Source organism: Aotus nancymaae, unplaced genomic scaffold (genome assembly GCF_030222135.1).
Source record: "Aotus nancymaae isolate 86718 unplaced genomic scaffold, 86718_ANA_hifiasm-v0.15.2.pri h1tg000059l, whole genome shotgun sequence".
NCBI classification, from domain to species: domain Eukaryota; kingdom Metazoa; phylum Chordata; class Mammalia; order Primates; family Aotidae; genus Aotus; species Aotus nancymaae.
In genome coordinates, this window is record NW_026988473.1 from 71,731,084 (window position 1) to 71,752,943 (window position 21,860).

Below are 21,860 nucleotides of genomic sequence, written 5' to 3' on the forward strand. Positions count from 1 at the left end.
ATGAACAGACAGTTCTCAAAAAGAAAATATACAAGCAGCCAATAAACATGAAAAAGTATCTCATATCACTAAACACCAGAGAAATGCAAATTAGATACTATCTCACACCAGTCAGAATGGCTATTACTGAAAAGTCAAAAAAACAACAGATACTGGCAAGGCTTCAGAGAAAAGAGAATGCTTACACACTTTTGGTGGGAATGAAAATGAGTTCAGCCATCATGGAAAGCAGTTTGAAGATTTCTCAAAGAACTTAAAACACAACTACTTACTAATCAACCCAGCAATCCCACTCTTTCATATAGATCCAAAAGAAAACAAATCATTCTACCAAAAAAACGTGTGCACATGCATGTTCATTGCAGTGCTATTTACAATAGCAGAGACATGGAATCAACTTGGTGCCCATCAGTGGTGGACTTGTTAAAGACAACATGGTACATATTCATCATGGAATATTGTGCAAACAAAAAAAAAAAGAATGAAATCATATCCTCTGCAGAAACATAAATGTAGATCTTTGTAGAAACAAAGATCAGATGGCTGTAATTGCGCATCTTTATTTCTGGGTTCTCTATTCTGTTTCTTGGTCTATGTGTTTGTTTTTGTAACAGTATCACGCTGTTTTGGTTAGGTAGCCTTATAGTTCGAAGTCAAGTAATGTGATACCTCTGATTTTGTTCTTTTTGCTCAGTATTACTTTGGCTATGGGGCTTTCTTTTTATTCCATAGGATAGTTTTTTCTAGTTCTGTGGAAAATGATGTTGATTGATTGATAGGAATAGCATTATCCTAAGTGAATTAATGCAGGAACAGGACAGTAAATACTGCATGTCCTCACAAGTGGAAGCTATACATGAGGTAACCATGGACATGAAGATAATGACAACAGAAACCAGGAACTACTAGAGTGAGGAGAGAAGAAGGGACAAGGGTTGAAAAACTGTTGGGTGCTATGCTCACTACCCAAGTAAGGGGATAACTTGTACCACAAAGCTCATCATCATGCAATATACCCATGTCTATGTCATAAACTTGCATATGTATTCCCTTGAATCTATAATAAAAGTTTAGAAAAAAAGAAAACCTTTATCTCCACTGGAATCCACTTTCAAAAGGTAAATCTTACTATTACTCTCTGCTGTTTTAGCTATTTAGTGACTCTTAAATGCCCAAGAAAAAGACACCTTCATTGACATGTCATGTAATGTTGTATATTTTTGGTTCTGACCTCCTTTACAAACTCTTCTCTGGTCACTTCCTTGAAAGTGCTCCATGGCCAAGTCCCATTGGATGACTTGTTCTTTTTACAACACATCCTAAATTACTTTCCAGATTCCCTTGCCTTTTTACATCTTTGTTCCCAAAGCCTGAATTCCTTCCTCATCTCTACTCCCACTCTGTTCAATAAAATCCTATGCATCCTTCAAATGTGCACTTAAATATCACCACTTTTGTGGCATACTTCCCTGTCCTGACAGCTGGAATCACTGAATCTCTTCTTTGTGAACCCACAGAATTTTAAAAATTCTACACCACTGACACTGACCATGCTGTGCATCCATGCTTGGATCTCTAATCATGGCACTGAAAATCCTGGAGAGCAGATTGATCTTATTTTAATATTGCAAAACCAGAGGCTTATTTCTCCATCTTTAGTATACAATAAGAGCTCAAGATTTTATGGTGGAAATAAATTCAAATGAAGGTTCCTTCTTCCTCTAAAATGCATTATTGTATATTCGTGAATTAGTGCTGCATACTGATGAACTTACTCTATACTCAGCTCCCGCTTCCAGTAAACGATCAATAGATGTTTATTGGAGGAGAAAAATAACATTATTCCACCAGAGTTATGTGCATATCTGTTGTAACAAGTTTCAGCCTGGATTATTATGCTTTCATGATCATTCTCATTTCTTTAAGAAATACTACCTTGGAATCAGTTTACTCTATTCCAAATGATACATGTATTGAGGTCATAGAACAATCAGTAGATCTAAATGTGACACCAAGATGTTCTCTATATTTCCAGGAAGTAACAGTGTGGAAAACAGAAAGTAAATATATAATCAACAGTAAATATGGAACTTGCACAATGATCTTGAATTTTAAAAAATCAAACTATAATTGCTGAAATGGTCAAAACTGACATCATAATGGCTTATGCTGGTTTTCAAAACTCAGGGGAAACCCACATACTGAAATCAGAGTCAGGCTGACAACCTAGTAATAGTGGTTATTTCCAGTTTTTAAGAAAAGCCTATTTGACTGTCTGGCAGTGGTTCAGAAACTCTTTCATCTGTTTTCATGACTTCGCCCCATCTAACCAATGACAGAAACATATCAATTAATCACCACTTTTCCAAGTCACCTTGGTGTATATCCTAGAACTCACCTGGTACAATCTTCCTCTACAAAATAACAAGTCACCCCATAGCCAGAACCAAATTTCTGCAGTCCCTGTGTCAAGCACTGCACTCTACATAGTAAGCATTTAATAAGGTCCTCAAGCTGAGTGAAGGAATAATTCTTAATTCCTTACTCCTCTTCCAGTGGATACTTGCGGGCTTATTGTGTATTTAAGATTTTCTATTATATCTGATATGTTGCATTCATCACTTTCTTTCCACTCCCACTAAAATCACTTTAGTTAGGTTTTTGTCTAATTTCATCTCATCTAATTTCATTCTTTTTTTAAACAACAACGAAAAAATAAATTCCTATAATTTTCCAGAATTACAACGAGGAACATATAACTAAAACATACAGCTAGTTAGCTAGTTATGTTCTAATAACTAGAAAAAAATCCTTGCCTTCATGATGATTACATTCTACCCTACAACCTCCTGTGGGATTTTTGAGGTTGCACACTTTTATCTACAAGTTTAAGGCTAATTTTCAGACTGAGGTCAAGGTTTTGTCCCAACCTATGCCTTGCTAGGCTCTGCTACGTTCTGCTTCTTGCTTCCACGTACTCCCATACCATGGCAAATCCACTCCCACTGAAAGGTACCTCTCCCTCATCCTTCACATGTACTCTAAGAGGCTGTTAGTTTATGTTCACAACAGACTTCCGGAATAGAAGGGAACTAGTAATACAAGTACTCTTTACATAATGAATAACAATTAATATTTATTTCTTATTTCCGAGAGGGAACCCCAGCAGGGAAAGGAACAGGCTGAAGAAAACAAAATCTTTGCTCTAACTCATTTACTTTTATGCCTATTAAACTTCTGCCATTTTAAGATCCCTTCTGACAAATATCTGTTCACAATTCAGAACCACCCAAACTCTCTGAGCAATTTCCTTAGTTCTTACATACACCATGGCTCTCACTTCACCCTACTGTTAGTTGTCATCGCTTACAGGCAAATTTTGTCTTTACTCAACCAGAAGATAAAGCTAGATGAAGTAAATTGAATTAAGTAAGCTAAAGTAAACAAGAGAATAAGATGGCACAAAAAGCAAATATTGGCTTTAGAGTTGTTCATAAATAATTACCTTACAGAACAAAAGGTAGATGGATTATCATCCTCTACTTTTAAAACACATTTTCAAAAGTATTCTCATTAAATGCTGAATGTATACTTAAATTTAAGGCAGTGTATATATGTGTGTATGTGAAAATGAGTACTAATACAGTAGCCCAACAGATTTTTTTATCAGAATAATTTTAGACTGGAGTTTAATGCTCCCAGCTTAAGCAAATAACTCACGTGGATGGAGATAAAAAGATCATATAGCAATGTAAGGTCCAACAGTGGACAAAGGATTGGAAGGAATGAAATAAAGTCATGGATGAGAAGTTGGAATGAATCAAGGCAGAAGGACCGTCATCTCATGTTTATAACTAAATAAATAAACAACCTAAAAATATCTCTGAACTGTAAGCTCAAACGTATTACAAAAAAAACAAAAAACTATTTTTGAATTACTTAGCATTTGAGACAATACCACTCAGTAGCCATTAAATACATTTTTATAAATAACTAACAAGAGATCTTGGGCTCTAAAGGTTTCACTCTTAAGGCATTTCCAGATTCCTCTAGAGTTGTAACTCCCAAAATACATGCCAAGGTGCTCTGGGGTGCCATGGTGAACTCAGATGGGTGCAACAGGATATTTTAAAATTTCAAGGCAAATACAGTAGTACTGAAGATCCATTAGACACCCCAGGAACCACTGGCTTGAGGTAGTTCGCAGTGTTAACACTACATTCCTTTTGATGTCATTGTATCTTTTTGAAACTGGGCTTTGGAAGTTTCTGTGATGAAATGCAAAAATCACGTGAAAACCAATGTGAAACAGGAAACGAGGGTGGTGTGGTGGTGGCGTCCACTCCGGCTCAAAGGTTTGAGAGGCTGTTTCATGGCCAAAGCCATACTCATGCCTATATTAAACTGTAGTGATTAAAAATAAAAATAATTTTATTTTGATTTATATGTTCTTTTTTTTTCTTATGGCTATTAAGTTCTTACAAAATAACACTTATTAAGTTATTTGGTGCTATTTAATGAACAGGATTGTTAGGTATTGCTTTTGGCCTAGAGGCACAATGAAAAAAATAACACTAAGGATTTGGATGTGGTGAACTGAGAAAGTCTGATAACTTATGCTATAGCCTCTAGAGTCTAGTGTATTTTTTTTTAATTTAAGACACACACACTACACAATACAAGCATTCAGATCCCTCAAATACCATATAAATATTAATTTGTATTCTGATACCAACAAGCACCACGACTATTTTCAGCTTTAATTTTTAAACTAGAGACTTGTGTCCCTTAGGCACAGTGGTTTTCCTACCTAAAGGAAAGATGACTGTTAATAAGTCAAACCAAACATATGGTGTCAGCAATGATGCATGCAAAAAATTCAATTCATTCAATTATTAGATCTATCCAAAAGTATACAGGTTAAAAATTAATAAATTACTCTTATAAAATATAGAATGAGCACCTTCTAAATGCAATATATAACAACTCAGGAGATGTAAAAACTTTTATGCTGTTTATCATGCATTAGGAAATAGTAGAATAACAAGGCTAGAAAATAGGATTTGCAGTTAGACAAATCTCGTATGTCCCAGCATGAACTCTTACTATTGGTAAGACTTTAGAAAAGTTTTATGTGCTTGTTAGCTAGTTTATCTGTTTTCTGGCCTGTTTATAGTCCTCTCATCTCTCTAATAGGATTCATAACAGTGTCCATCAGAGAAGCTCATCATGACTGTAAATAAAATAATGCATATGAATGCACAGAACTATGCCTGACACTCAATAATTGGTGGCTATTTATAGCATGTTATAGGAAAAATGGTCCTCCCAAAAATAATTTAAATCAATATGTTTTCATCACTCTTCTTAAAAGAGCAGCTTTATGCAAGACTGATAAACTAATTAAAAATTATATTTCAATAAAAGTGATAAGAAACAAAGGTTAAATAATACATCAGAATAACACAAACTACAAAAAGTAGAGACTCTTAAACCAAGTTTACTTCAATATGTTAACGACGTAGTAAAAATATTTATTGAAAGGCAAATTAGAGTATTTTAATATTATACCTGCCATCTTTTTTTCTTAAAGCATATTCTTTGCATCTAACTGCCAGTGCCATTGTCAAAACTTATTTTTAAAATTGTTGTACATTTCTTATTAAACTAAGTGCTTAATTTTAAAGTATTATGTTGCCATCATATAGTGTATAAAAATGTATAATTGCTGATTCAGTGTAACTATTATTTATTTTTAAATGAAAGTGTAAGAAAACTTTCTGATTCAACAAATTTGTTATCAAACAGTTTTCTTATTCTTTTTCCTGATGTTGCATAAAAATTGTCCCAGTTTGAGTTATAACTGCCAGTAGATGACCAGTCACAAGTGAAGCACTTTTCATTTGCCAGTCTTTGATTATATTAAAAACAACTTACAAATGCTTAGTTTTTGTATCTAATCTCTGGTTATTAAAATGTTTATAAAGTTTATTTTTACCAAAGAGATGCAATCCATTATGACAAAGGATTGCATAAAAGAAGTAGAATTCAGAGCAAAAGTAATAAAACGTTTGAAACTATTAACTATCCTTTTCTTCAATTTTCTACCTCTTGCTTCCAAAAGCCTGCCCTTGCTAGGTTCTCCTCCTTCTTGGTGCTTTCTTCTTCTCTACCTCTTTGCTGACTCTATAGTAATTTCATTAAATAATGCAGAAAATAACTCATGGCAGGATTTACTAAAAATCATAAAGGAAATCTGGATAGGTAGAAAATAATGGTAACACAAAGCTGAATTGGAGAAGTGCTACAAACAAGGGAAAGAAAAGTTCATGGGACTCAAGGAAGGAAGAAGTTACTACTGACAGAGAAAACTAGGGAAGTCTCTGTAGGAGAGCTGCCCTTTCAGATGGGTCTTAGACATCAGGTAGGATTTGGATGTGCCCACAAAGGGAAGGACACATGAACCAGCAGGAAGAACAGGAGCAAAGGATCATAGGCAATAAGCATGGAAATGAATGAGGAACGGCAAGGAGCGAAATGGTTGAAATTTAGACTTCATCATGGAGGTGGGGAAAAAATGATATTAGAAATGCTATTGAAGCAAACTGTGGATGACTTTGGGTGTCCCCAGTGCTACGCCATCATCTCCTCTTCTCCACTGCATGAACTTCCACAGGGCTGGGTATCTTCCCAGTTTGATTATCTTTATACCTCAGTGCTGAAGACGTCACAAAAACACCTAGTGCTGAGAAAGTACGTTTTTAATTATTCCATCTTTCTTGGTAATAAGCCAGGGAATGGGAATCTTGTGTTCTTGTTCTATTTCTACCATTAAGAAGCTCTTTGGGCCTGAGAAATTAGCATTAGTTTTCCCTTCCAGATCAAGCTTGCTCATTGACCTGGTTGGTTGGTTGATGTGGTTTTGATGAGTACTCAGGGCTTTAACTTTGTAAAATTACCTTTCAAGAAGTTACTACTTTATATAATGTACCCTAAAATCATAACAAAGATACAGTTTTGCCATTTGACATCCAAATGAATGACATTTCGCTTCAAATTATGGCAACTGTATTTAAGGACCCTCCCCAGTTTTTATTGTTGGAAAAAAAATAGAATGTCCCTTCAAGAAAAGTGGTTGCCATATCTCTCAATTCCAAAATATACTTTTATATATTAATGTTTATAAAGTGATGAAGGCTTTCAATCATGAACAGAAGTCTATTTTTTACTGAAGAAATGTTTAAATCAATGATATGTCTTAAGAATTAAGACACTGATGCAATGATTAACTGAAAAACTTTTTACTGAACAAATACTCCTTGAGTCCCTACCACATGTCCAAATACTATGTTAGGACCCAGGGATACACTTTGGAGGAAAAAGACATTCCAATGAAGTAGAAGATTTCTATCTGGAGTAATCATGGAACTTTATGGGAGCAGAAAAAGTGTCTCCCTGAGTCTCATGGTTTCAGTAGACATTCTGGAGCAGGTGATATTGATACAGTGAAAAGGACCCACAGGAGTTATCTATGTCAAGAAGAGGAATGTGCTTTTAGCCAGAAACAACTGTGTGAGCCACAGCATAAAGGAGAAGGTACTGGACCACAGTAAGATACCTGGAATGTAAAAACCATAGATGTAAGAAATGAGACTGCAATGAATGGCAAATGAATGACAGTCATGATGGCCCTGACTGCCATGCTAAAAAGTTCAGCCTTTAATTCTAAAAATGATGTGGATCCACTGATGGATGCCAAATGATAATATCAACTGGAGAACACCACCATCGTGAGGAGTATTACCACTGTCGACTACAAACTGATGGGCAGGGATGGGCACGAGGCAACTGCTGCAGTAGTTCCAGTGAGTTGTGAAGATGTGGCTATTGAAATGAGGAAGGAGGTATTTATTTTATAAGGTAGAAAAGACAGAATTTCATTAGTACTTGAGAGTGAGCAATGAAAGGAATGAGAGAATAGTAGAAGTTAAAGCCTGAGTTATTTTCAAAGAGTAATTTAAGATCACATAACTTCTTAGTCAAATTCCCAAACAGTTAAAAAAATGAGTAAAACTCAATTATTAAGAACCCCAGGCTAGAGTCTCAGACTTGACCTTGCCAAGTTGAAGGGTATCAGTCTAGTTCTTTATCCTAGAAGACAAGGATCTTCCCTTGCTGGAATAAACCTGATTCCCACCCCAAGAGGAACAGGTCCACTGTATCCTTTTGGGAATATACATCCCAGAATCTAAGAAAGTAAAATAAATAAAAAGGCTTCTCAATGGTTTGAAAGCTTTGAAGGAGTCGCCAAAGTGAATCATCAGAAGAGGGAGAGAAAGGATTCTAAGTGTAACTCAAAGCATCTATTCTTAAAAATTTACCAGGTGAGTGATGACTTTAGTATGAACCTCAATGACTGCTCAACACCAAACCACTTTTACTAAGCAACAATTATGTACCAAGTGTCATGTTCTACTTATCTTTGGCCCAGCCTCCTCATCTATGAAACTGGAAATAAGAGGACCTATTTGTTAGCATTACTGTGGTATTTAAATTACAAATATTGCTTTGATAAATTGATAAATGTAAGGAATTTTCACTATCACTACTCTTAACATTCCATTTGGCATATATGACCTTTCCTAAGTTGTCTGCTGCCTCCCTCTCATCACCTCCTTCCTCACACGTTGCACTCTTTAGCTAGGTCAGATTACTTGAAGCCCACATGGTATCTTCTCATCACCATGTTATGGCTAGGGTCAGTCCCCTGGTTCACTTTCTTTTAGCTCCTGACCCTTTCCCATCAGATCACTTAAGCAGACTAAATAATTATCTCCATGATTATTTTGAAATAAATATCTTTATGCCACACCAGACTCTAAAAGTCCATAAGAGCAAAGATCAACCCAATTTGATCACGCCTAAATCTCTCTGCTTATCACGTGCATTAATAAATTTTCTCAGGCAAGATCTTATACTTCTCGAATCCTCAAGTTTTAAAACTGCACTTTAAGTAAAATGCAGTAAAATAAACAAAAATATCAAGTAGCGCTTGAGCCCTTAATGACAGTTTCTGTGTTTCTCACAAGAAGACCACAATAGGAGAGACCTCTGGTTTCCTTTTGACTTCATAGGCCTCAAGGACTCCAATCACTTCTTCCTTTCAAGGACTTCACAAACCCATTCCTCAATTTCTCTATGACTTGGATCTACCTTATTTCTACTTTTCTAATTATCAGTCCCCCAATACCTTATCCTCATCCCTCCATTGTTCTCATCACAGTGTTATAATCTATAGGCAATGGAAAAGATAGATGTTCTGGGAAGATAAACTTGGCTTCGATACACCTGAGAACTGGACGAGGCAGAGAACAGAGCTAGCTAAGAGGCTATAATACCAGAACAGCCGTGTAAAAAAGTGCTGTCTCTGGTCTGTGGAAGTGGGAAAAAAGGCATATTTACTACCCGACTTGGAGACTGGTGACATATGAGGGCCAAAAGAGAAAAGATGGCAGAGGTTTCAAGTATAAATAACTGGGGATAAGGTATTTTGGTTAATACAAACTGGAATGTCCAGTGAATGTGGAAAAATGCCTAAGTTAGAAATACAAATAGCATAATTTACTATTTGTCATTAAGTGGGGGCAAACGTGGATACATTGTATTTCTTTTTTGTTGTTTTTCTTTTCTATCTTCCAGCTTTGCTACATCGAGCACATATCACTTTATTAATACGAAAAACAATTCTGTTTTCAAGTAAATTTTGTTATGGATATGTTCACCTGCAGTGTAGTGAGATATGGTACAGGAGATGTTCAGCAGGAAGATGGAATTGTAAGCCTGAAGCTCATAAGTAGTCAAGGGTATAGGCATAGTTTCAAAGTCATCTGCGTAAAGGTTAAAGCCCTGGGAATGCATGAGATCCTCAAGGGAAGGAGCCTGAATTAGAGGTCCAGAGGATGAAATTGTGTCTCAAGCTGTGCAGTGCTGACACACTCACAGGGAATGACTGGCGCTACATAAGAGCACAGGAAAGATCACATCAGCCCTGAGGCTTCGTCCAACCTCAGATTTCGTCTCAAGAGAGTCAGAGGATGTGGTGTGGACAAGATCTCTGCACCGTGAGAGTGTTTTGAAGTTCCGTCTGTCAATGCTCTTTACCTACTGTTACAGTGATTTGTTTTTGTGTCATCATGCTGGTGAAACTGGGATCAAGAATCAAGTCTTATTACTATCCTTCTTTGGTCTCCCCTCACCTAAGTACTTTCACATACGAGGCACTCTTTATATACGTACATATATTTGCTGAAGAGAGCAATCACACATATAGAGCTACTTTTCCTATCCCCTCCCACTCTCAGACGCCTTAGCTTTCCTTGGTCAGGCTGCTACTGGCTTTTCTGTTGGACCAGTCCTCTAAAACCCAGATGACACGACATGTTCTGCCTTGAGGCACCTTCTCCACATATCCCTCATTACCACTTTGAAAGTTCACCATTTTCGCTTAATGTACACATTATTTACCTGTAAGCACATAGCAGGTTATTTTACTTCACATTTAGAAAATCTGTAATTAGCTAGGCTAGAAACAAGGCAATCAACTGCCCAATGGAGCATGGCTCAGACTCAACATGCATTTTGGGTGGCTTTTATTTGACACATTCATCGCCAAATTTAGCTCTTTCTACATTCCTAGACCTATTATATTGACATTTAAGAGTTGTCTTGTAAAACTCCTTGGAGAAATACAGTATTTTAGAAATAGGTACTGAAGAGATAGTCAAGTCCAAACCCTATCTTCGGTTGAATTTCACAACCTGAAAGCACTTTACAAACTCTAAAACAACATACCACTGTGACTCAAATAAGTGTCAGAGTTGCTGGTGTGAAGAGTTAGTTACCCAAGGACTCCAGGCACGGGGCCCGAGCTGCCTTTATCCTGTTACTTTGGCTATGGGACAGTCAATGTATTCCTGTGCTGTCTTGTCACATGGCTTAGGTGTGACAAGGAAGTATTTTTCTTACAGGGTAGACCTTATTTGAAGTATTTAGAGGCATTTGTTATTTAGCAGAGCTCTGCAGTGAAACTTTTACATGGTAAAGAAACACTCTCTAAATTGTCTGCCAACTTAATTTATTTTCTACTATAGCAGTATAAAACTAGAGTTGGGTTTTCTGATTACCAACAGACTGGGTTATCTCGCTCATAGCAGTAAGCTGAAGCTGGACAGACCGACTGTTCCCGTTCTCCTCTGCCACTTATGATCTCAGATAAGTCTCTTGCCTCTATCATTTTTTATCTTTTTCTTAATAAAAAGTGGGCTTAGCACCATCTGCTTGTGTACACCCTTAGCAATGCTGGGAAGATCAAGTGGGAAAATGTATGTGAAAATAGTCTGTAATAATAACAATTACCACAACAGGAATAATATCTAACAACCATTCAGCATTTATTATGTGTCAGGCACAGCTTTGTATAAATTAATTCATTTAATTCTACAGATACTGTTATTATCCCCATTTTACAGACAGAAAAAATCAAGGCACAGAGGCTAAGTAACTCACACAAGTCACAAAGCTAGTAAGTAAAAAAGCTGGAATAAATGACCATGTGCCACCTATACCCTGAGCATAGTGATAATATAACATTTTGCTTACAGAGACCACAAAAGAGTTTCTAAGTATCACAGGAAAATTAAATAATCATCATTTCATAGATGAGGCAACTGAGGTTCAGCAAGGTTTCACACTTCGCCCAATTATATTTTCAGAATACCTATAATTTAGAATATATTTAAGTTATGTCTGAAGTATTCTGTTTTTAAATTGAGGGAAGTAGAGCAAATCTGTTGAAAACAGATTCAATGGTCAATTTTAAATTCTAATGGCCTAACCAGTTACTATACTGGGAAATTATAGATTAAATATGCCTGGACATTTATAAGAATAAGGGTTTAAGAAATATTAGCAACTATCCCTATAAATGTCCCAATGCCTGCATCAGAGTCTCAAAGCACAGCAAGAGTTCTAGACAAAATAGTATCGTTTTTTTTGAAAGTGTGTATGAGCAATTATAGTCGCTGGATTTGGAGGGTAATAAAAGAGTCTCAAATGTGAACTTTCTGTTTTCCTTTTCCCTAATTGACCTATTAATTTAAAAAAAAAAAACCTTATACATTCACATCCTAATCAAGATAAAATTTTCAGAAATAGGTTTTTATTCATTTCTTTTTTTCTATACGCACAGTGATACTTACTAATATCAGAAATTCAGTTAGAAATAGAAAGGAGAAGGCAAGGTTAACCCACCTACTAATGAAACAACACCTTTAAAAAGGAAGAAGGCATAATCCCTGTGGGCCAGCTGTGTGCCAGGCACTCACAGGCCAGCAAGTACAAACAACATAGCTTGATTCTGAGTCAAATGGAACAGGGTCAAATCTGGCTCTTCTATTAGCTGGGTCGCCTCAGGCAAAGTTACTTCATTTCTCTGACTCTATCAAGAGCCTCTGAACACACAGAGGACCCAGCTGACCCTCTGGGGTGGAATCACTGGAATCCAGGCCAACTGCTATCCCCACGGGGTTTGGTGGGATTTATCACCTTGTTTCAGGGTCTATTTCACAAGACCCTAGAGATAGTTTTTGGAGTCTTTCAAGACCATACTGGCCAATCGACATGGCTACAAGAGATTTACCATGGGAATTTAGTGGATAAATAGGGCCCTATCTGGCATTGAACCAAATGAACATCAAGAGTCTAGCTGAGCCAATATTCCTTCAATAACAGGTATATATGATATCCTATCAGAGCAGTGCAGGTTCTCTCTATCTCATTGAACACCCACAACCTTCTCAAAGCTAGCCCCACTAACCTCCACTACCTGTTCTCTCCAGACACACACCGGAGTTGAACACTAGGGAGGGAGAGATGCATTCTTATCTGTGGACAGACAGGCTGTGATTTGAAGGTATTATAAGGTACACCTGGCTGACTGGAGTCTGGGTGAGCAGTTGAGGCTGGATTTCACATGAACTCATAACCCACAGGGCTCCCTATGAAGCTTAAACGATGAAAAGTGGAGCGCATGCATGCTCCAACCATTTCCCACAGTGGCCTGGCTTCCACCCAATTCACTGTGCCTGTTGTCCAATCTCCAATTCAGCTGATAGGGCTTTTGGGCTTGAGGCTGCTAAAGACAGGTTACCACTAAGCATTAGACCTCTGGGAAAAACAAGCTCCTCTACTGAGATGTTGAGCATAACACCACCACCACAGTATCTGTAGAATGAACGTCCCAAGACTCGAGATTTCTTATTTATACAGACTTCTGTGACTATAGCCTCCACAGCAACTTCAGTCTACAAACACGGCTACCAAAGTGCTTTCAAACTTGAGAGTTAAACTGCTCCTGACAGTATGTTGCAAAATAGCAAAGCTGAAAATGGTGATAACCTAGGGACAAAACATATATGTCATATTGGGATCATTATTAGGAATTAATAATCACTTGTATATCATATCCTTCTTGCCTAGCATTTATACAGGCTCAAAAACTGGTAGCTAGTGTAATAGTAATCCTTGCAGATTTCTTAGGAACAGGCATGATCACCTTCAGCTAACACTGTTGGTTGCTTATCTGTCATTTATTGAGAGAAAGCATTCTCCCTGTTTACAAGTAAGGAAACTAAAACAAGGAGGTTAGAGAACTTACCTAAGATCACCTGCTACATATGGAGTAAAATAAGGATCCAGATGGAGGCAGTTCAACTCTGGAATTTGGGCAATTAATCACTACACCCTTCCATCTCCTCTGTTTATGTGAGGAGACATAATCCACAGACATAGAACTTGTCTGCTGTCATACTGTTACTTGGATTGTACATAAAAAGTCCAAATTACAACTACTCCCCCTTTTAAACAGCAAGCTATTTCTAGATCTGAATCCTGAAGATTTTCATGCAGCCAGAAGAGTTTTCAGACATTATGACACACAGTAACAAACTACACAGACACAGAGAGAATTTTTGTAGATGAAAAGCCCCATCCAACAGTAGCTGATAATATCTCCTGGTCTCTGATGACCTCCTTGCTACTAGAGCAGCTGAAAATGACTCCAAATGCATGAATCTGATCATCTGTCTACTTGCCAAAAGAATAAGGCTCATGATTAAAAAGGCATGACAGTCCCCACACCACAAATGCCCTTTCAAAAATTTTCCACATTTGTTCTGGCTTCAAGCCATGATAAAGTGTTTCCAATTAGACGTATCAGCTAAAATGAACCCATTTTATGAAGCAGAAGTGTGTAGTTTGGGTCCAGTACTTATAAAGCGTGGTTCCTGGTGTCACAGACCATGAAATAGACATGAAATAAGACTGTTTGAAGTTGTTCCCACGGAGAATCCCAGATCTTTAAACTTCTGAGCAAGAAGATCCCTGATCCTTGCCCAACTCCTTTCCACTTAATAGTGATGCAACTGATCTGAAGAGACTTGTCCAAAGCCACTGAGCAGGTTAGTTAGTGGCAGGGCTAAAATCTATAATGAGGAGTTGGTCATGCCCAGATTGCAAACAGCCTAGTCCAAGGATTCACACTTAACTTCTGGTACAAACCTGTGGAGTCAAATTCTGATTTTAAATATTGTAAAAACAAACAAAAACCCTCTCATTTTCCAGACCTCTCAATGAAAACTTTAGGGCCAAATCAAGAAATCATAAAGCTATCATAGGCCCTTACATAAAAATGGCTTGAAAATATATACACAACCTCGTTTTGATAGAAGACAGAGAGCCAGAGAGATAGAAATATAGAAGGAGAAGGAGAAAGAATATTTTGCCCCTGACATATGCACACAAAAGTACTTGGCTTCTTGAAAGGGGGAAAAAAATCTCAAACTCCTTTGTCTTATGGGCAGAGAGAAAGGTGACAAAATTTGGAACAAAGTGAGAGACTGAAGACAAGAATGGTCAAACTCCAGCTAGCCTGGAACTATCCCCGTTTCCGCTGTGAACCAGCCTAGGGGCTTCCCCTCGGTCGGCCCCTACACGGAAGGACGTGCGTGACACTGGGCTGCGTCACTGGCAGAAATGCCCGCGCCCAGAAAACGAGCTGGAGTGGAGAACAAAATGCTATTACAGACAATCTCCCTCTGGTTCCCCTGGGGAGACCTGCTCTGGGCGGAGAGATCCCAGGGGAATGTGCGGGACGGAGCTAAAAGCAATAGCCCCAAAGCGCCAGGGAATGCACTTGAAGTTTCAGCTAGGGCGAGAAACGTTTTTCTTTTCTTTGAAACTAAGTTTCCAACCCACCAAGAAAAATTCCCTCGCGACCTGGTGACTTTGATCTCACGCTTGGCCACAAGCCGCTGCCTCGAGACTGGAAACTGGCCGCGAGGCGCTCTCGCCCCCGACCCCCTCCCGCAGCGCTCACCTGCGATATCCCACAGCTGCAGGCGGACCACGGTCTCCGGGTCCCAGTGGAGCACCTTCAGCGCGAAGTCCACGCCGATGGTGGCCCGGTAGTGCGAGGAGAAGTTCTGGTGCACGTAGCGCTTGATGATGCTGGTCTTCCCCACGCCCAGGTCGCCAATCACCAGCAACTTGTACAGGTGCTCCTTGTGCGGGGCCTGCATCCTGGCGGCCGGCCCGCCGTGCCGAGCCTGCCCGGGGAAGCGCAGCCCGGGTTCGGCGCACGAGAGAGACTCGGGGAGCGCGAGCGTGGGTGCAAAGGAGAGGCGGCTGCGGCGGCGGGGCGGGGGCCGGGGGGCGGAACTCCTCCCCTAGGGGTTAATCCTCCTTCCTACTCCGCGGTCTTGGAGAGGGGAGGAGACAGGAGCGAGTCCCGGGACTGGCAGCTTGAAAGGGGCTCGCGTGTGGTTGCCTGTTGCAGCACTTACTTGTCCAGCGCTTTAGAGTTTCCGAAGAGCTGTTTTCGCCTGTGATCCCGGTCACAAACTTGTGAGGTGTGGATCTTATTTTCCACGTTTTGCTTGCAGGGAAAACGGACGGTGAAAAAGTACTCTGCGGGAGATGGCCGGTGAAAGGCCCCGCTGAACCCAAGTGTGAAGTCACAGGGCTCCCAACCACCCCACACTGTAGAGAGAAAATGCAGTATCAGGAAGCCGAAGACTGGCTGGGCTTGGTTCCTGCGTGCCCTGGTTTTTGAGTCGAGGGACCATAAGAAAGTCATTTGAGCTCCCCCAGCCTGTTCTTTCTCAATGAATGGCAATGCTGACCTCTCAGCAGCTTGGAGGTGTGATCACTGAGCACTTTCACAGGCTTTCAACTGGTAATCAGTTAACAAGGAGGGCGATTGGGCTGAAAAGGCCAAAGGCACTCGTGACTTTCAGCCTCTTCTCATACCCTAAAAACTCTGAGCTGCACAGAGACAATTTTAACAATCCATCGGACTATTACAAATAATAATGGCAAGCATTTATTGAGCACTTGCTATATGCCAGAGGGTTTAAAAATGACGTCTTTTAATCATTCCCAGCTGTCGTAATGATAGATACCATTTTTCCTCCTGTTTTACAAATGAGGACGCTAAGGGCTAGACATTTTAAATAATGTACCCACAGTCAAATGGTTAGGAAAAAGCTAAATTCAAACTTGGTCTTTAGGTTGCCAAAGTTTTTTTTTTTTTTTTTTTTCATTCATTTGATCAATATACGTTGAGTACCTACCATGCACCATGCACAGTTCTGTGTACTTGGGATGATACAGAAACTGGAATGCAGACGATGACTACTGGCCTCAAAACAATTTACTTTCTCGTGGGTGGAGACAGACAAGACAAACAAATTAAGTACAATTTGTAATATATTAGTTGGTAATAAAATAAGGCAGGAAAGGGGATGTGAAGAGATTGTATGGGGTTTGGCTTTTAGATAGGGTGCCAGGGAAGGTCTCAGTAAGGAGACAATTTAGTAAAGACATAAAGAAAATGAGAAATTGGACATTCAGGAGTAGGGGGTGAGCAGTTTATACCAAAAGGAGCTATTTTGTACCTGAATGTGCTGTGAATGGAGCTTGGTCCACATTCTATCATTTCACCTTCTCAATTGCTTTATGAAGTGGGTTATTTTCTTCAATTTATAAATAAGGAAACCAAGATTAAGAGCAGCTTTCTCAAGGGCACACATAACTAGTATGTGTTATAACTGAGACTTAAACACAGGCCTGTGTGAAAGGAAGAAGGGAGGTTTGACAAGGCCATTGTCTTTCTGCTTTCCTCCTCTCCCCTGACACACCCTAAACTTTAGCCTCCACATGCCCCAAACAAGCAGAGGGATGCCCTAGGTGTGTGACTGGGATAAGTCACATAACCTCTCTGAGCCTTGATTTCTACATCAACAAAAGGAGAGTGATAATACCTGCTTTATAAAGTTGTTGATAGGCTGGGAGCGGTGGTTCACGCCTGTAATCTGAGCACTTTGGGAGGCTGAGGCTGACGGATCACTTGAGGTCAGGAGTTCGATACTAGCCTGGCCAACACGATGAAACCCCGTCTCTACTAAGAATACAAAAATTAGCCAGGCGTGGTAGTGGGTCCCTGTAATCCCAGCTACTTGGGATTCTGAGGCAGGAGAATCACTTGAACCCAGGAGGCAGAGGTTGCAGTGAGCCGGGATCACACCATTGTACTCCAGCCTGGTCAACAGAGCAAGATTCTATCTCAAAAAAATAAAAAAATAAAAAATAAAAATAAATAAATATAAATAAAGTTCATTGATAAAACGTTGGGTCCATAGTAGGTGGTAAATAAATAGTACCTATTAATATGAAATGATGGATAAGCTTTAAATTCTCTCCACAGGCACTGTCCTGTGCAGCTTCGTCTTTCCTCAGAGAGTAACTCAGAAGCTTTGCTCAGAATGAACACTAAGTGATGGTGTGTAGAATTGCACGCGTTTGTGTTTTATTGAAATGCTTAGCTGGGTAGGCCTCATTTGCTGGTTTCCACCCACACAAGGACACACCAAGCAGATTATATCTAACAAGTGAGACAAATATTCTACCTGCTTAAAGCATTAGCCAACACTGTCACCTCACTTCCCCGGGAGGTGAATTCAGGAGCCCAAGATGCTTAAGCCATTCTAAAGGCCTGCAAAATTAGGGAGAATGACAAAATGAGGCCTTTGCCGGCTCTAAAATCCTAGGTCTGTAAATCTGAGAGACAGGTTTTGTCTGGACACTGAGCTGCTGGGGTAGAAACAAGGTAGGAGTTAGACATCTTGTGGGCCAGCCCTCGGTGTTAAAGCCAGCCCAACTTTCTCAACGGCCCAGACTGTTTTCCCGAGCCTGGTCCAGGCAGAGTCATCCTCACCCTTATCTGGTGTCCTCTTTTGATCAAGAGTGTATTGGAACATCAGACATTTAGATTTATGACAAAGGACAGGCAGGGCAAAGTTCAGGATTTCTGGGTCCTGAAGCTGATAAAATTGGAGAAAGGAGATCTTTAAGCAAAAGAATACAAATACAAAACCAAAAAGTATATTATTAGGTCTAGGGCCTTAGAAGGGGTCCTGAAGCTTCAGTTTTATCGCCTCCCTAGGGGTGGGAGATCCCTCTCTCAGGGACAGCAGCCAACCCTGGTGAGCAAGCTCCCTGGCCAGGCAGGAAGTATGTGCAGTGTTTCCAGCAGTACTCATTTAGGTCTCATGATCATTCTTCACGGTGGGAAGAAATTATTCTCGGTTTATATTTTTAAGACTTTTAGACTAAAGTAGCTTGGTAAGCACCCCAGTCTAGCAGTTCAGTAAAATCTTTGTAAAAGAAGCGTAGGTTTCTGAACCTGAAAGTCCCCTGGGTAAAATGAGGGAGTTGGGTTGCAAGATCTCTGGAAAGTCCTTTCGACTGTACAATTTCAGAATTCTGAGTCTTCTAGACACCATCTGGTAGGAGTGACACCCTAGCCAATTCTAGTCGCCCCACAATAGCACCATTGCCCAAGAGGTGAGGTTTTCTCTCCTCTTTTTAGGTTTAGAAGAAAGACTGTCTCAAAGCAAACGTGATGCCATAATTCTTCTCTGGGTTTCATGGCACTATTCTTTCCTCTGCTGCTGCACATTTTCCCACATAACAAAGACAATCCAAGCTCATTTTTTGGGGGGAGGGTAAACCTTCCTGTGCTCCCCTGCCTGCTTTGAACTTATTTTCTACTCTCAGAGCCAGGCTGCAGACAGGGAACCAGGGAAAAACTATAAACTGGATCAGGCCAGACAGTGCATAGATGGAAAGGATATTATCAAGCAGATAGACCATTCTTGTCTCCTCTTTCATTCAACCCCATCTCCTGCAATTATGATGCTTCTTAAGAACCATTCTTCCCCAACCTGAACATATACCTGCTCAGATGCCTTAGGATCAGGAAGATCTCAGCTTTTCCCTGACACAAATTCCAAAAGAGCCAGTGCTTCCTCCCTCTGGGGAGAACAGCTGTGTCATTCTTTCCTGTCCCAGCACACACAGCACCACGGAAACCTGTTCTCCACAGTAACTCTAAAGCATCTCTGGTGATGTTTTAAAAAGCTTACGACCCACAAATTCCTAAACCACAGCACATCTTCTCACCAGCGTCAGGAAGGGAGATGACTCAAATTTGTAAAGGGTGTATGAGACCACAAAGTGTTCAGAATTCAAGCCTAGAACAATATTCCAGAAGGCACAGTATTAGGTTTCTCTGAGTCTCCATTCCCTTTCTGTCCAATGTGAATACCTATTCTTATATTTATGAAATGGAAAAACTAATTACAATGATTGCAAATTGCTTTGCAAATTTAAACTTGAAGGGACAAATCCTCATGTTTCTCTCCTAGGGCTGCTGTATTTGGTGAGTCCCTATGAAGTTATATTATTTGCTTTTGCCATTAAGAGAGCCATGGGGAGTTATTCATTAGCTTATGTGTGCTTTTAATTATTGCTCTGAAGAAATATTTAAATGACTGCAAGATGAGGTCCCAAGGGCTTCTGCTATAGAAAAGGTATTCTAATATTTCTTAGATTAATACAAGAAATATCTTAAAACAGATGAACTTTATTCTGCAAAAGGCCTGGAAGAAATGACCATACATTTTATCATCCAAACTATGATTCTTGAGAATGAAAGGGGGCACTGTGAGTAATTACACCAAACAAAGGTAACAAGACAGGGCTTTCCTAAATAATATTCATTCCCAAAGAAGAGAGAGAAGTTGGAGCTCTCAAATCAGATCTACAGCTATAGGGGCTTTGGAAAATTCTCCTAAACCACAATTTCAATAAATACATCTGCCAAGTTAAAGTTGAAGCTTATTTGTGTCTTGTCTTCAAAAAGTTCTCCATTTACCCACTAGGCTTGTCTGAAAGCTGTACTAACTTGCAATTGGAGTCATCTCATATTGATTCAGGATTGCAGCAGGGATCCGGAAGTAGGAAGCAACTTTTGGGTTATTTAGAGAGAGGCCAAGAGGGATTCTGTATGGGATGTGCTTGCAATAAATACTCCAGTCTATGAGAAATTTGTTGCTAGATTTTTTTTTGCCAGAAAGAAAGACTACAATAGGATATTTATGGGTTATCATGAGAAACTGATTGTAAGTATATTTTTGACCCACCTGTAGTATGAATCAAGAAAACCAGATTATGCCCTAAACCATTTTCAGCAGTATATTTATCACCAACTAAAATTATGTGCCTTAGCTGCACCAAACAGGCATGGCTGAATTAAGGCTTATTTTTCTACTAACGCACCTAACATGGATGAGTGGAAATAAGCTACAGAATGGCCAAAAGGCAAGCATCTGAGAACATGGAGGAAAATGATTCTGTACGTACTAGAATTTCAACTTCCTTACACTGGGAGCCTACAACAAGGTAAGCCCTTTATCTTGGTAAGTTTATTTGAACTTTACAAGCACTCTGTAGCAAGTTTCTTCACTTTATAATGAGGGAAATAGGGCTCAAAAATTTGAATCTTTTTTCCAAAGTCACAGATATGAAGTGACAGAATGAGAATCATAACCCCTAATTCCTAAATCTGTGCTTTTTTGACTATACTACATTCCTTTAGCATGTGATAAATTCCAGGTCCAGACTTCTACAGTAGCTTTATTTCTGCTATGCTACTAAATATTCAGGCCATAAAGAAAAGAGATAGGTTCTATTTCTATTTCATAAAGTTCTAACTATGTACGGAAACAGCCAATATAAGAAAAGAAAAATCTATGATTCAAAGATAAAAGGATATATCCCATAATCTCTCATCAACTCAGGCAAAAAGTCAACACAAGTAAAAGCGGCATGCTGTGCATTTGTGGGAGGGGTCTGACCCAGTGCACATAGAGAGCATGTACCAAGGAGTCTGCTCCTGTTGCTCTTGGAGAAGGCGATAGGATAGTGCTGAGGCTCTCCAGTGAATGAATCCCTAGTCCATAACAGGTGAGGACACAGGGACTTGTAAGCTCTAGCTGAGAAGGTTAACACAAGAAAATTACTGACAGACCACCACAGCACCAACGAAGAAATATTTATGTACAAAGGACTGTAACAGACATTTTTGAAGATCAAGGTCAAAAGAAGGGTCTCACATTTATCTCAAAGAGTATATAAGATATAAGCCCCTACCATCAAAATGCTTCCATTCTGGTTAAAGCATCAACATGTATACACGTGGCCTTCTGCCTTCCACTCTGACCCTCTTCTCAGACGCCTTCCCTGGAAACTTCCCTTCTTTTCTGTCCATCCACTGAAGTTTGCTATTCCTCATCCTTGAGATTATGACTTTCCCTGCTTGAGCTCATCCACTCCTGTGACAAGAGAACAAATGGGGTTAGGGAATTTGGCAATCTGGAATCAGGCAAACTTACCTGATTTCA

The 21,860-nt window shown here is 39.5% G+C and overlaps 1 protein-coding gene across 1 annotated transcript in view; it reads right to left on the reverse strand.

Annotated features, from left to right (window-relative positions):
* The window catches only part of RAB38 (RAB38, member RAS oncogene family), a 63,218-nt gene extending 47,524 nt beyond the window's left edge, over positions 1-15,694 (reverse strand). The window contains exon 1 of the mRNA XM_012444860.2: positions 15,434-15,694. Within this exon, the coding sequence (XP_012300283.1) occupies positions 15,434-15,635 (202 nt within the window). The 5' untranslated portion in view covers positions 15,636-15,694. The remainder of the gene's footprint in view (positions 1-15,433) is intronic.
* Positions 15,695-21,860: the final 6,166 nt, after the last annotated feature.